At 39.4% G+C, this 15,419-nt stretch overlaps 1 protein-coding gene across 1 annotated transcript; it reads right to left on the bottom strand.

Moving 5' to 3' along the window:
• Positions 1-1,313: 1,313 nt before the first annotated feature.
• rnf141 (ring finger protein 141) lies at positions 1,314-14,134 on the bottom strand. The gene is made up of 6 exons (XM_004069385.4): positions 14,026-14,134; positions 11,320-11,520; positions 9,029-9,137; positions 4,603-4,775; positions 4,249-4,356; positions 1,314-4,180 (listed from the first exon to the last, which is right to left on the bottom strand). Exons 2-6 carry the CDS (start codon positions 11,454-11,456, stop codon positions 4,030-4,032), a joined length of 678 nt encoding a protein of 225 aa, XP_004069433.1. The 5' UTR covers positions 11,457-11,520; positions 14,026-14,134; the 3' UTR covers positions 1,314-4,029.
• Positions 14,135-15,419: the final 1,285 nt, after the last annotated feature.

Here is a 15,419-nt window from a genome sequence, read left to right as displayed (position 1 = left end):
TCCCACACTCGGCTGCAGCGTCACGCTTAAGAACACATTTTTGGACAGAGAATTTGACGCGCGAATTGTGTTCGGTGTGAATCCAGTTTAATACTTCAGTCTCTTTAAATCAAACTACCTTCACTGTACCTTCACTGCAGTCAGCATGCATAGTTCTTAGGGGTATCAGATTAATTGCAATTATTTAATTACAGACAAATGTATGATTTTTTTTATTGTATTAATCTAATTTGTTACCTTTAACTACTATCTATTGTGTAAAGAAAAGGCCCTGACAAGGGGGAAAGTGGTGTTTATGCTAAGCGTCATTAGTTCCACAAAGCTTTATTTCAGAGGAAAAGTTCACCTCTTCTTGCTTGTTTTTGTCCAATATAAATTGTTCAATTCCTCCTGGTGTCTCAGATTCTCTTTTGTCTTTCTCTTCTTCATCTCAGTCTTCAAAAGGATTTAAATTTATCAAACAGGTTAAAGGAATCTATAAGTCAATATTTTTTTGATTCCTTAGAAAACTCTCTGGACCTCAAGTCTGATTTTTTTGTCCTAATTGTTTAAGGTTGAAAACAATACCCCTTGGTGGAATTCTGTCATGTTAAATCAAAAAACCCATTTCCATGCCACAACGTCACAAATGTAAATGAAAATACCATTAATGAGGCTTTTTCAGTGAAATTATTAGGTTAGATTAAAATAAATGATTGTGATTAATTACTAATCACTTAGAAAAATGAATGACATGACCGCTCTAGTTTTTCTCCACACACTGTGAAGACCGATTTTATTTCTAGAAAGGTTGATGTGAAGCTGCTAGATTTTCTGGATTTTTTTTACATCATTTAACAATTCTGAAAAACCTGAAGAAACTAATTTGGATTCTTAAAGTGCTTTAAGAAATCCCAGCACACACAACCCTTGGTGATATTACAACATGCAGAAATAGGGTGGTAGAATTGCTGCCCACATTCCACTGTGAGGAAAGTCCTGTGGGTGTGAACGCTGGATCTTTGTTTAATGGGACATTCCACAGAACTTTTATAGTTAGACTTCACCGTATTTTCATGCTACGACATGTTCGACAGAAGAACCTTTTCTATTAGATCAGCAGTTTTTTTGGCATTATTTGCTGACTTGAGTCTTTGTACTATGGCATCTCTGGCTCTAATATGTTACCATGAATTTAGTATAATATATATATAATACATGGCCAAACACGTGTCTTTACTTTGTAAAATATGTAAAAATGAGCATTAAAATCCAGCTTCAATTCAAAAAATGATCTAAAAAAACAGAGTAAAATAAGACAAAATGCACAGACACCCAGGTTATTTTATTTTATTGCATAAGATCTCCTGCTGACACACAGCCTGAATGTGGTGCACCACAGAAACAGGCCAAAACGTTAAAAATTAGAATAATGCAAAGAAAGGAAGCAGAGTTGTGTAAACTTCTCCGTTCATCAGACCCCAAAATTTATAAAGTGCAAAAATACAGAACTTTTTAGCAAATTCAACTGAGAAAAGCTTCAAATTCATTACAGTTTATCGTTTCCAGCATTAAAGTAAATCCTAAGCCCATGGAGGAAGAATCAGTTGGTTATGCTGCCACCTTGAGGCTGCAGCATCACATTGCATATCATTCAGCGGGTGAAGGTCGGATCACATTCTTGGGAAGGTTTCTGCTTTGAGCTTCACCCTAAACGCTTTGCAAACGGACTGTGCAGTTCTAAAACCGAACCACAGTCACTTCTCTATTAGAAATGCTGCTCACCCCCAATCCCCATTCAAAACAAACTAAACAATGGAATACTCGAGCACTTTCAATTAAAAATGAAAAACATTTGGGTTCTTTTTAAATAATCTGCTGGGATAAATAAACCATTTTTTGACAGAATATATGTTATCTAAACTCTCAATATATTATTACTGCATTACAGCTTCCTGTCAAAAGAACATCAACGTTAAAATATATTTCTATACATCTCGTTACATATGCAGCTCTTTTCACGAAAGAAATTAGAATATAAATTGACGGCAAAAACCAGAAATTTATAAAGATAAACAGAAACAAAAGATTAAAATAAAGTTTCAACCAAATTACTTATATCAACTCCTCAGTGAATCCAATGAAATTAACTTCCTTATTTCTCTACATGTGTGAGGGAATAAACTAGCTCATCGTAGACAGAGGCACAATAGAAAATGATTTTTAGAAGTGCAAACTATCGTTATTTTTTTACAGCAGTTGAACAAACTATATTGATTATTGAGACTTAAAAACAGCAACGACAAATAATAAAACAGGCTTTTTGACATTACAACACCCCGGTCATCAAACCCACAGATGTATGAATGCAGTTATATAGTATAATCCTATTTCTAATCAGCAAAGAAACTCGTTCATAGCTTATCTATAGATCCTGGATGAAAGTAGGAACAAATATGGCGCCGTGGATGAGAACATCAGTTTAGAGGTTCTGCTTTGAAAAGACGCTTGTTTGCTTTCTGGGAATCATAAGATTAAATTAAAGCCACAAGCGCCGCCCCCCACCCCCACCATTACACTCTTTTTATTTGCCCTCACTGGCAGAGCGGCTGCTACACCCTACATGGTGGGACAATGTGAAAACTTTCACACTTTGCCACCAAGGTGTAGGTCCTTCCGCCATCCCACAATCATTCTAAAACTTCCTTTGGATATGTTTTGTCTACTTTACTTGGCCGTGGTGCAGCGGTAGGGCGGTCGACCCATGATCATAAGACATGCAGGTTCGATTCCCACCTTCACGCCCATGAGTCGATGTGTCCTTGGGCAAGACACTGAACCCCACCTTGCCTCTGGTTGTAGGCAGGCGCCTGTGTTCAGCAGCGGAGCTGCCACCAGTGTGTGAATGTGTGTGTGACTGGGTGAATGCGTCTGTGACCGTAAAAGCGCTTTGTGTCTTGTAGGTAGAAAAGCGCTATCTAAGTATACGCTATTTACCATTTTAAAATATTTTATTTTGAGCCCCATAACAGATTTTGGCCCCATTTATTGTTTTGCTGGTTCCTCTCGCTGTCATGTCATCTTTTATTTATTTTATTATTTTGTGTGTCATTTACTGTGGCCAAAATTCATCTCCACCAGGTACAAGCTGAGTGCAATTTTCAGCGTTTTTGAGTATGGTGGCGGGGGCGACGTTTTTAGAAGAATTGCAAAAACAGACCAGAACTGCTACGAGACAGAACCAAAGTTACGCTATCCTTCAGAAATGTGAACCAGGATGACTTTCTTTTTGCTGTTTAGCCGCTGCAGTGAATGCAAGAGCATCAATGTAGTCCTGAACTTTCAATCAGATTTGACAAAAAGCCAAAAAGTGTTGGAGGGGGGGGGGGGGGGTGTCTCTGGTATGTGTGTGGAAAGGCTGGACATTCCCACCTCTTTTTATAAAACGGCTAAACTTAAATGTTAATTGGCTTATTTTCAAAATGTCAACCTTTACAATTACATTTTGGAATATGAGTCATTGTGAAGAAATCTCTGAATACAAAATACTGACCTCCTGCTTTTCCCTCTTCACATTCATGAAAGGCAACATGCATTTCCACAAAGACGACGTCCTTGAAGTGCTAAAGACAAAACAAAACTCCCACAAAGACGACGTCCTTGAAGTGCTAAAGACAAAACAAAACTCCAAACATGGATTTTTTTTGTCCGTAAAATATCACAGTACTAAAGGAAATATTATTTTGGTCTTTATGTGAAATAAATGATTTCCATTTCTATACTTATATATAAATATTTAGAATCAATGAAAGTATATTTTTACAGATAAAAAATTACTCAGACGCCCAAAAGCAAACAAAGCATCAACAGTACTTGGATTACACAAAGCATTCTGGGAGTTTAAACCTCTGGGTGCGGTTAGTGAGAGCCTGTGAGAAGAGCGGGTGATGTTTCTCATGATGAGCTTGTTCTCACAGTGACAGTGTGACTTTCTGCGTTTCAGCATGTGAGATTTCCCTCAGAACCATAAGAGCGTCAGAGATGAGTGCTTTAAGGTCTGTGCGGGTGACCTGCCTCGTCAGCCAGGTTGAGGATGTATCGGGCCACGTCCTGCTCCGTGGGGAAATCGGACATCACCCACGAGTCGTTGGCAGCGGTCACTTGCAGACGGCATATTGGGCAGTTTTGGCTCCGCCCACTCCTGTGGAATCAGAGGAGCGTGCTGGATTGTGCAAAAGTGACTTGGATTTCAGGAGAACGGCGGCTTACCATTTGTCGATGCATTTCTGACAAAAGCTGTGTGCGCAGGGCAGGATGAGGTCGGCTTTGCCGTCCATGCAGATGCAGCACTCCTCCTGGTCTGTCAGCTCCTTCACTCTGCATGCAAACGCACACAGAAAAGGGAGGGGTTCAACTTCTAATTATTTTCTATAGAGGAAACCATCCAAACCGTGGATTACCCCTCTCAGAATAAGAGGATTTATGTTGAATCAGTGCTGATAGCTTGCTCTTGGAGGATTTGCCAGAGGAGTAATCTCTCACTGTCATAAATATGTATGGAAATGCAAAGATGGGTGAAAAATTATTCAAATGGAAATCCAGGACTACTCGCAGCGCACTGACCTCCCCATCCACATGCTGGCCTGGCAGGAGTCTGTGGAGGGCAGCTGGGCTGATGTGGCTCCTTCTGCAGAAAGCACCTCGGCGGCCTGGTTGGTGATGTCACGGTACAGCTGCGTGAACTGGTACAGGTTCATGATCCGAGAGGCTTCCACCACACCGTCATCCTTGTTGATCTGGAAAGATAAGGAGATTTTTGTAGGGAATTTACCTTTCTGTCCCACGTTATAGGCATTTAGATTTGCTTGCACTTAAGGTTAAAGGTAACTCAGTCGGGGTGCCTAACTGTGTGTCTGTGGCAGTCTGATTGTTGACAGCAGGGAAGGGCAATTATTTTACACATTGGCCACATTGGGTTCTAAAATACAATAGAATGGCCAGACCAGGAGCAGATGCGTGGAGTGAGAATGATATAACATGGAATGTAGATGAAAACATTTGGATTGAAAATTATATCCTAAAACAGAATATTCTAGAGTTTTTAGTTTAAAACTTTTGTTCCCATTTTGGATCTCTTTTTTATTGTGAAGCCCTTTGGAACCTTCAATGAGTTGTAAAGTGCTGAATGAATAAAGTTTCATTCATTCATGATCTTTTTAATAAAATAAATAACATTATTTATGAAATAAAACAATGACCAGATAACACTTTCTCTGATTTTCAAAGACAAAAATTTAGGAAAATATACTGATTCAAAAAACACACAAAAAGAACAAATATTCGATCCTCTCCCGTCATAATCCTAATAAAGACTTTGACGGTCTGCAGCTCCTCACACGTCTCGCATTTTGCTAAAACTGAGCAGCTGTGTCCTGCACATCTGTTTCTCATCCAGGAAACAGCAAATTTCAATGTCTTCTGCTGCAGCTACACATATATCTGCGTTACCTTTTCACCAGTACAGAGTTCATCGTTTATTGCAGGAGTTCAAAAAACAACCCGTGATCGGTGAAATCCACGGAGAATGATTACAGACGTTTATGGCAGTTAAACTCCTCACTGCATAAATACACTTTTCTCAGACAGACATGAAGATTTTCACACTTTTCTCTAGTTTAAATACTTAAACCTTCATAGAAATGAGGTCCAGGATCTTAGAATGAAAACAAAGATCTGATCGATCACAGATTTCCGTAGATCTGAAGAGCTCCGCGTTTCTGTACAGGAGACACGGCACGGACTGAGGAGATTGATTGACAAGGTCTCCAGCCAATGAGGACACAGAACAAGGGTCACTGTTTAAAAATGCAGCATGATCGCTCTAAAAGAATGAGCTAAACCGGGAAAGATGAACTGCGACGTAGAAAGGGAAGACTGTCTTCTGTTCTGTTTGACAGACATTTTTAGAGGGTTTCAGGTTGGAGCACAGACTGCAGAAGGAAAGAAGAAAATGTCACGTCTTGATCGTGTGGCCAGATAAAAAAAAAAAAAAAAACATGGGTCACATATTGCACAATATTGCACATATTGTTCAGTGGGATGGACCAAACACAGAGACGGGCCGAATCCAGCCCGCATGCCGCAGTTTGCCCACCCCTGGTTTACAGATTCAGTCTGAGTCAGTGTTTCTGTGGAGACCACTCTCGCCAATCAGGAGTGAGCTGCTCAGAGGCGCGTGCCGCGCAGAGGCAAGCTGTGTGCACCGCGTGTGCCGGAAGTTTTCTTTCACAACAGTGAAACACCGTAACACAGCACTAACAGGGCTGGTTTCAAAAACAAACGTGAAAGTCACTGAGAGCCTCCTGTGCACTGAAACCATGGAAGTCTTCCTCCTCAGTGTCGGATTGGAAAAGTGTCAGATTTTCTTCGCCACACTCTCTCTCAGTCTCTCCTTCGTTGTTGCTGTCAGTGTCACTCTCATCCTGAGGTAAATTCCCTCCTGAGCTTGCACTGTCCTCTCCGTCACGCAGCTGACCGGCTTTTCCAAACCCGTTGGTGATGGTGGATTTTTTTCACACTGCTTTTAACTTGAAAGTTGCATCATATGCATTTCTTCTTGCATATCCATGATGAGGGTCTGTCCGTGCTATTCATTCACAAAGCAGGAATTTACATTAAGCTTGCATCTTCCGCGACACGTTTACCGTATTCCCCCTGTTTCACTCTTACCCGGTCTGCTTGAGCGCCCCCTAGTGGTCGTTAGAAAAAATGCATTAAAAAAATGCATAAACGTGCCGCATCATTGAATAAGTCGCAGGGTTGAAAGCGTGTGACAAAAGTATATAATCCGGAAAGTACGGTATTATGTTGTGTTCCTAAAAACTGTGGGGAAAAACGAAAAGAAAACCTGCACACAAAGTCTCAATAATATTGTTTTGATAAATTTCCTATGGGTTTAGTAGTGAAGAGCGTGCGTTGATGATTTCAGTAGCAAGTTTTCTTTAGGTGGTTTGTCCAGTTCTTTACTTCCTGGTAAGTTAGTAATATGCCGCTAGCTGAGCGCTGATTAACCAAGAAGCTGCACAGACCACACGTGTGCACGCCCGAGTCCGGTCTGATCCTGTTTAGACCTGATCGGCCCGGACAGTCCTGTGTGTGTTCGGTGTAACACTCGCTCACACGAAAAGGTTTTAGTTTATGAAAATCGACTTCTTAGTAGTCAAGTTTGAGTCCAAGTGCACGCACCCTGTGCACATGCATTGTATGCTAGTGGCAGCTGGAACACTACGGTGACCCTAAAGTGCAAATCACAAAAAAAAAAAAATAAATAAATAAATCCTCAACGCAAAAATACATGATCACAATTAAGAAAGCAGAACCAAAAAATAAAAAAGCAACAATATAGACATTAAAACAAAAATCCATAAACTAAAACCCAATTTTAATAAATAAAATAAAAAGTAAACATTTGGGAAAACATTATTTCAACTTCAATTCGGTATGAAGCGCCTTAAACGAAAAATGTTACTGCTGACCCAAACAAAGTGATTCTGGATATCCAGCCTTTTAAAAGGCAAAGCGACCGTGTGAGAGTGCTGGGTTAAACCCTGTGTGGTCGAAAAGGTGGGGGCACCAAACTTTCATGCTGATGCGCCTAGGGAAAAGAAAGTTAGGCGCTCTGGTCCAAACAGTGAAAAAATGTTATCTAGAGCCCTGACAAGGGAGCGCTAAACACCACTCTGGTTTTAAGGGGCAAAATGTGAAGATTTTGTTCATCCAAATATGACTATACAGAAACAATAGAAGCAGAGGAAAGCATTCCCAATCCCCCCCATGTGTGCTGGGGTTCTTCAAGTCTAGCGTCCAGCTTGTTTTCCAGCCAAACTAGTCTAACCAGCTGGTAATGAGAAACCAGCTTTAGGAATTTAGATGTTGCCGTCTAAAAGTAGATCAAATAATGAGCCACATAGTCTGAAGCGCTCTTCTCTGGCACCCCCCCCCCGTGAGGGACGTAAGAGAGCGGAGAGGCAAAGAGCCAGCGGGGCGAGAGCGGAGCGGCGCTTCTCACCGGGCGTCTGCAGAGCAGCCGGTCGGTCCTGTTTGAGCTCCAAAGCTTTCTCTAGGTCAGGGGTGTCAAACTAATTTCCTCCGAGGGCCACATCAGCATAGTAGTTGTCCTCAAAGGGCCAGATATAACTTACACATGTAACTAAATGTAATGAAAAATAAACATAACTACTCCTTAATGTTAAAACTCATTATTTATTTATTATAACCTTTTAAATTGACAATTACAGTTGCATAGAAAACATATGTTTGCTTGTTACTCTAGCATAAATCCTGTTAAATTTGATTCTGTCAGGTTAGTTTATATGGACAATGTTTAAGTCCTAATGTCTAGTTTCCCAATCCGATATTTCAAGTCCAATTCCCCCTAGATATGAATTAATACACACCAACTTTTATTTTTTATTTTAAGAAATTAAAAACTTTTATGCTCTTGCGGGCCACATAAATTGACATGGCGGGCCACATTTGGCCCCCGGGCCTTGAGTTTGACACATGTGCTCTAGAGAGAACACCGTCTATGCATGACGTTAAACCAGAGCAGTAGAGACACACGATCGGAATGAACTGTTTACATGCAACACGATCGGATCAACAATCTGCATAACCCACCTATCTCGATTTTGATCCGAATGAGTCTGATCGGGGCGTCCTATTCGGAACGCCGCGTTTACATGACGCAGATTTCTTCGATCAGGCATTCTTTCCGATTACTTTTGCCCATGTAAACGCAGCTAATGGGGTGTCCTCGTTTTTTTTTTACATGACTGTAGATGGAAATTTCCTGAAAAATGTATTACTTCTTATAATCTAAAACTACCTTCAGCATAAACAGACATTCATGATATGGAAAATGATAGATTCTGATTTCATATGAAGTCCTTTAGCAGAGTCTCTTCCAGTAAAGTTCCAACTTTTCGTATGAACTCAAACTTGATGCAGATGCTCTGCTTGGCACCTGCAGCAGCTTCTGGGGTCTCACCTTGGTGCAGACGATCCTGACAGCCACCTTCCACAGAGCCGAGGCGTCAGATCCTGGCTGCACTTCAAACAGCAGGTGCTTCTGCTGTCCAGCTGCTAGCTTGGCTGTTCTGAGAGGAGAGAGGGCCTTTTCAACTCAGCCAAAGAAGAAACGGCAAACTTTCCTCACAAAAACTTACATCAACAATTTCAATACTTGGATTTATCAGGACTTACCTGTTTAACCTTCTCCAAGGAAATTTGGGAAGATATTTATTTGTTACTTAAATGTTTTTATTAAGTACGGAACTCTGTGTTACATATTTTTGAAAAGTGCTTTGTAGATAAAGTTTTGATTTATGCTCTATGAAAAGTACTATAATACCCCCCCCCCCTTCTTTTTCATTATCATTCCAAGTTTATATTGACATTAATGTGAGAAATATTTCCAATTAAAGCTGTAACACAGTAAAAGCTGCCTGTTATTGTGCAAACACAACACTAAATCTTAGCCACTTATGCAGCTATTTTTGTTTTGCTTTTAACATCAATATCTTTCATACCTCCTTTTTGTTAAATGGCTTTTATCCCCCCTAAGTTTTTGTTTATCAGTAGAATTCATTTTTTAATCTACTTACAATATGCACATAACCTACAAGTTTATATCGATTTTTTAAATCTTATTAAACATGTGACAGTGACATTAAGGAATATCTATCTACTGACTTCTTGGTTCTTCTATTTTCAGACACGGTTGGTTTTTTCACATACCTGGTATGTTTCAACGGACGTCTTCTGTCTTTGTCGTCATCAGATGGTTTTGATGTGCGGAGTCACCTGTCAACCATTGACAGGTGACTCCGCCCCTTGATGTCCGTTTTCTTCTGTAGGATGTTGCTCCAGGTGTGAGAAAGCAGGAAGGCCCCCTCATCCCGGTTCATGGAAGTGTGGGCTCGCTTTTGTACCTCCACTGCCTCCATGATCCATCTGCGGTGTCTGTTGTCTTCAGTGCGGAGGACTTTGGCCTTCTCCCAGTCCATGATGTGGTTTTCTTGTTTGTAGTGGTCCGTTATGTCTGATTTCATGTTTTCTTGAGATGCCTGTTGTCGTCCTGCTCTTGTTAGTCTTTTCACATTCTTTTTGACGCTCTGTTTTTCTTGTGATGAAGGTGCGTCCTGTTTCCCCAAGGTATGTTCTGTTGCAGGTGTGACATGGTATTTTGAATGTCTTGTTTTGTTCAATCTTATCTTTTGGATCTACCAGGAGTTGCCTGAGAGTTTTATATGGTTTAAGTGGGGTGCCGATGTGATGTTTTTTCATGGCCCTTTGGATATGTTCTGAGGTATGGCAATGTGACCATTCCATTGTTTTCTGTCTCTTCTTCTCTGTTTGCTTGTATTTCCTCTGCTCCGCTGTTTTTGTCCCTTTTTTATGGCTCATTAAGGATATTGCCAATTGATTAAAGCATTTTTAATGTATTTCTTCTCTGGAGCAACATCCTACAGAAGAAAACGGACATCAAGGGGCGGAGTCACCTGTCAATGGTTGACAGGTGACTCCGCCTCAGTCACAATTATCTGTTTTTATATATGTCACATCACTATCATCTGATGACGACGAAGACGGAAGACGTCCGTTGAAACATAGCAGGTATGTGAAAAAAAAACCAATCGTGTCAGATAACAGAAGAACCAAGAAGTCAGTTAATAATACAGACACAATGAACATGAATGCACCAATATCTATCTGTCTGTCTGTCTATCAAAAACAGGAATACAACAATAGACTTTGCTCTTCATTCGGTTCAAATCTTGTTTATTGGGTCATGGTTTGGTTTCGGCTCAACATCGATTTGTTTATTACAAAACAACCCCCCCCCCCCCCCCCAACTTTCAGAAAACCTTTCTTTTAATTTACTGCTAGGCAAGAAACAATTGAGAAAAACCTTTCTGTTGTCTCATATTAAGCCAGGTGTAATGAATAAAACAATAAACAAGTAATACCGCTTAAATTTAGCACAAGACACGTGTTTACTCTCTCACTGTAAACTTAATGGTGTGCAGTGATGCAAAGATTCATTTTTTTAAAGATTCAGTCAATTGGTTTAAAATACGTTTTGCTTTTAAAGACATGGAGCAATAAAACATAAATGTCTTTGTCACAATGGTGATCCCTTAAATGCAGAAATAAAAATGTCTTTGTTCTACAAAAAAAAAAAAAAAAAGACTTAAAAAGCAGTGAAAAACAATTCCATTTGTGTGTCTAATTTAAAATAGCGTGATAGTCCGTCAACATATTGGGAGTGTAACTTACACTTCATTAAGCTCAGCCACTCTGGCCAGAAACTCCTCGTAGGTTACGTAGCCACTGTCCCGGACCAGTCCAGCATGTTTCACCAGCCTCTCAGGCAGATGGCTCATCACCGCCTGACCTGAGATCTGCTGGCCCATCCTGGTGGCAGCAGCAGCGCTTAGAAAGCAGCAAAAACCAGCTCCTCATCCACTTTTGACGAACCTGGTTAAAAACAAACCGATTGGGTCTGGTTAACTATTTATTTTGAACGCTTTTTCTTTACCCGGCACAATAACAAAAAAACAAAAAAAACCTTGCCGGGTAATTTTTACCAGATACAATATACCCAACAAAAAGTACTAGTCGTAAAAAATAGATCAAAAGATGACAACACATGATAAATGTGAAACAGAAAAGTGGTTTCTTTTATTTTCAACTGTGAGATGTGAAACAAAATGAAAAAGAAAAACATAGAAAGTTCCTAAAAACATGCTCAAAAATTACTGAAAAATTAGGGATTTGAGAACAAATAAATTCCTAAAAAATAATAAAATTATACTAGAAACTTGGTTTTTGGTCCTCCCATTCCTGGGACATGTGAGACTTTCCCTGGAGAAGTCACACATTCGACACACAACATAGTCAAATTCATGTGAATAGTTTTGCTTGGGTGAAAAATCACTCGGCTACGAAGGAGTTTTAGGGCCAGTTTACAAAAAAATTTAAGTTAATTTGAAATTTGAGATATAAAAAGTCGTAAATTATGAGAAAAAAGTCAAAGATTAATGAGGAAAAAACACCAAAGTTATCCGTTTATCAGATGTTTGCTTGAAGATTAAATATGTGGAGTTTTTTGTGAAGCTTTATTTCCAGATACGTTTAAAAAAAAAAAGAGATTCGGAACCTTTTGGCGACTCAAAATCAGATTATTGTCAGTGGAAGGGACCACTACTATATTCTCCTTTTCATTCACACAACCTGAAGTTCATTTGTCACCTTACGCCATGAACCTGTCATCCAATTACCAATGCAGAAGTAAACAGCGTTGCATACGCCCCTTCCTAAATGAAACGTCCCGTTTCAACATAAAACAATAAAAAGGAATGAAAATAGTCTATTTATATTTATATTAGCGTTAGAACGTTGAAAATGTCAAAAAAGTGCTCTTCCTCAGACGGAAGCATCACACAAACGTAGAGATCTTGTCTTTAATGGAGGAAGAAAGGACTGAAGTGGACAGATGCAAGGACACCGATGGCTTCATCGGGCCGCAGAGGTCCACCCATCAATAAATAAAACATTAATAAATCGTAAATCAAACACATGAGCTTCCAAACATTTGGAATGTTATGAATAAACTTTCAGCTTACCAGGGGGGTATTCCAGAAGGCACGTTTAAACTCCCCTGACCTTAACCCTGAACTCTGGCTGAAATCCGCCTGAACTTGCTTACTCTGGGTATGTCGGTACCAAAAGACCGGATATGAGTTAGCGTAATTACGCTCAACTTGGTAACCCTGGGTTGATGCGCGTGCACGACAAGTACATAAAGGCATTCTCAATGGATTTCCAGAGTTACCATGGAAACGCGTGGAGAAAAAAAGAGCGCTATACTTCAGTGAGACGGAGTCTGAGATTTTAATGACATGCTATTACATATTTATCTAACTAAATGTCAAAATTCTCCAATTTAATTAAATGTTTTTTTGACTTAATTTATTGTACTTCTTGAACTCTCATTTGTCTTAGTTTGAGTCTGCAGAAATATTTTTATAACAATAAAATTAAAGAATCTAAATGGGTACACAATAGGGAATCATTTACCATTTCTCCAACTTTAAAATTACACCACTAAGTCATAGGAGTGCTGCTAAATAAAATCATCATCCACTCTCTCCCTCTCACTCATGGTGCAGAGAGAATTAAGCATAACAGGACAAATAACTGGACAAAACACAGTAAAACAGCTAAACAACTAAACACATTTGGTCAAAAACCCACACTGAAACCCAAATCCGTCCAGACAGGCAAAGGGAATGGTATCCCACAATCCGTTGCTCCCTAAACCTGCTCCAGACCAGGTTATGTTCAGAGCATGAGTTGCTATGGCAACTTGACATTCCCTGAAACATACCCCCATTTTTGGAACAGAAAGCTGAGGTTATCCACTTCCTTAGCCTCAAACTTACCGTGGTAATTAGCATAACCTTGTTTCTGGAATGCCCCCCCGGAAGTCATAAGGAGGCATTTGTTTACATTTCATCATTTTTAAACAATATAAAAACCGGCAGGACGTGGCACGTTTGTACAAAAATTATTATACATTTGTGAAGTATAAAACTCCACAAACATTTCCTTTATTGTTTAAGGAATTGTTTCACTTTATCAACAATATTAGCACCATAATAATCCTTCGGACTATCGGAGCTACTATGATAACAGCAGGTGCTTTTATTTATTTATTCATTTATTTCTTTACATTTGGTAAAATTACAAAGGTTAATAGATACTTAGTTAAAACAACAACATTGTGTCCTATATGACTCAACCAAAACAAAACAAGTAAACCAATGTTTAATGTATGCTCAATAAAGGAACGCATTGCTAGTAAGAAACAAGGCTGTGAATGCACATGAAGTCGTAGGAACAATTTGAAAAGCCTCTGAGAACATTATCATTATGTTCTGGGAATGTTTTAACCAGCTACTTATTAAACTCCACACTTACCGAAAGCCTTTCTATTCCAACTTCTCAAACAAGCTCTCCGCTAGCTTCAAATGCTGCTACTGTTGATACTCAGCTGCGCGGCGCATGTTCATGACGTCATAGTTCGGGGTCCACTCTATTTGTTGGTGTTGTTTTGTTTTTTGGAGGGAATATTGTAAAATATTTTTGTTCCAATACCAAAGTTTGAATACTAAAGTTGAACATCCTCCTTTGCTTTTGCAATGATCAGGTAGAAGACAAGTAAAGTTTTTGTAGTTGGTAACTACAAACTAGTAGAGTTAGTGGTTTGTAGGGTGGTCTCTTCAAATTTACATAGCCCATGGCTTTGCAAAGAGATGGTTCAAAGCAGGGGTGTCAAACTCATTTTGGTTCGGGGGCTGCTTTCAAGGCGTCTGCTCCCAAGTGGGCCGGACCAGTAAGATAAAAGCAAAAAACCGTTTTTTTTTTGTTGTTTTTTTACTCAGTTGGAAAAAATGCCTCAGCCAACATGGTAGCCTAATCACTTATTATTACACATTCATTCATAGAGGCCAATGGATGTAAAATAAAATGCATTTCACTTAAAAAAATTGGTTTATTTAATTTTATTCAGACTGAATATTTTACATTTGACACTGAATCAATCCCTATAATAAACTCAAGAGGGGCTATGGAAAAAATGAAACACCTGCCTAAAATGTAAATGTGCAAATCAATGAATAATTAAACTAAATTAAACTTACAAACATTTGTGAACATAACAAAAATTTGTGAGTTAACCTACGTTCTCTCCTCAAACTTCAGCCAGCCATTAATATCAGGATTCAGATCCTGTGCAGAAACATATTTACTGTCATTCAAGTGTGCAAAACACAATGAAATTTCTAAGAATCTTTTACTGGTTTCTGCCTGAATTTTGTGGCAACACCTGCCTTCTTCCTGACCTTTAATGGGCGCCATCAGTGACCAGACTGACATCACGTGACCAGTTCACTCCAACATAGTCCAGCACTGTAACTAGAGAGCTGACTATGTCATCAGCTGTTGTTGGGTCCATCAACTCAAGAAACTCTGCTATGACGGTCTCTTCAGCACCTCTAAGAAATATGCACCATTGTGCAATATCTGTATCTGTGCTTTCATCAATAGTGACCAAAAATACAATAAATGACTGGATTCCTTAATATGGCACCCAAGTCTCCTCAGAGATGTTGTATCTGCAATCATAATCCTTGACAGACTGCTTTTTAGGGAACAAGACTTCTGCAGCCTTCAGCATTTTTCAATAGGTTCAGCATCTGAAAATGGTTTGGATGTTTGCTCCAACTTTTCTGCAATCAGGTGTCTGTCACTGCTCCATCACTGACGTCACCATGCAGTAAATAGAGACGTTTGTTTTTTCACAAAAAAAAATC

This window comes from Oryzias latipes, chromosome 6 (assembly GCF_002234675.1).
Source record: "Oryzias latipes chromosome 6, ASM223467v1".
Taxonomy (NCBI): domain Eukaryota; kingdom Metazoa; phylum Chordata; class Actinopteri; order Beloniformes; family Adrianichthyidae; genus Oryzias; species Oryzias latipes.
This window is presented reverse-complemented; position numbering and strand designations above follow the sequence as displayed.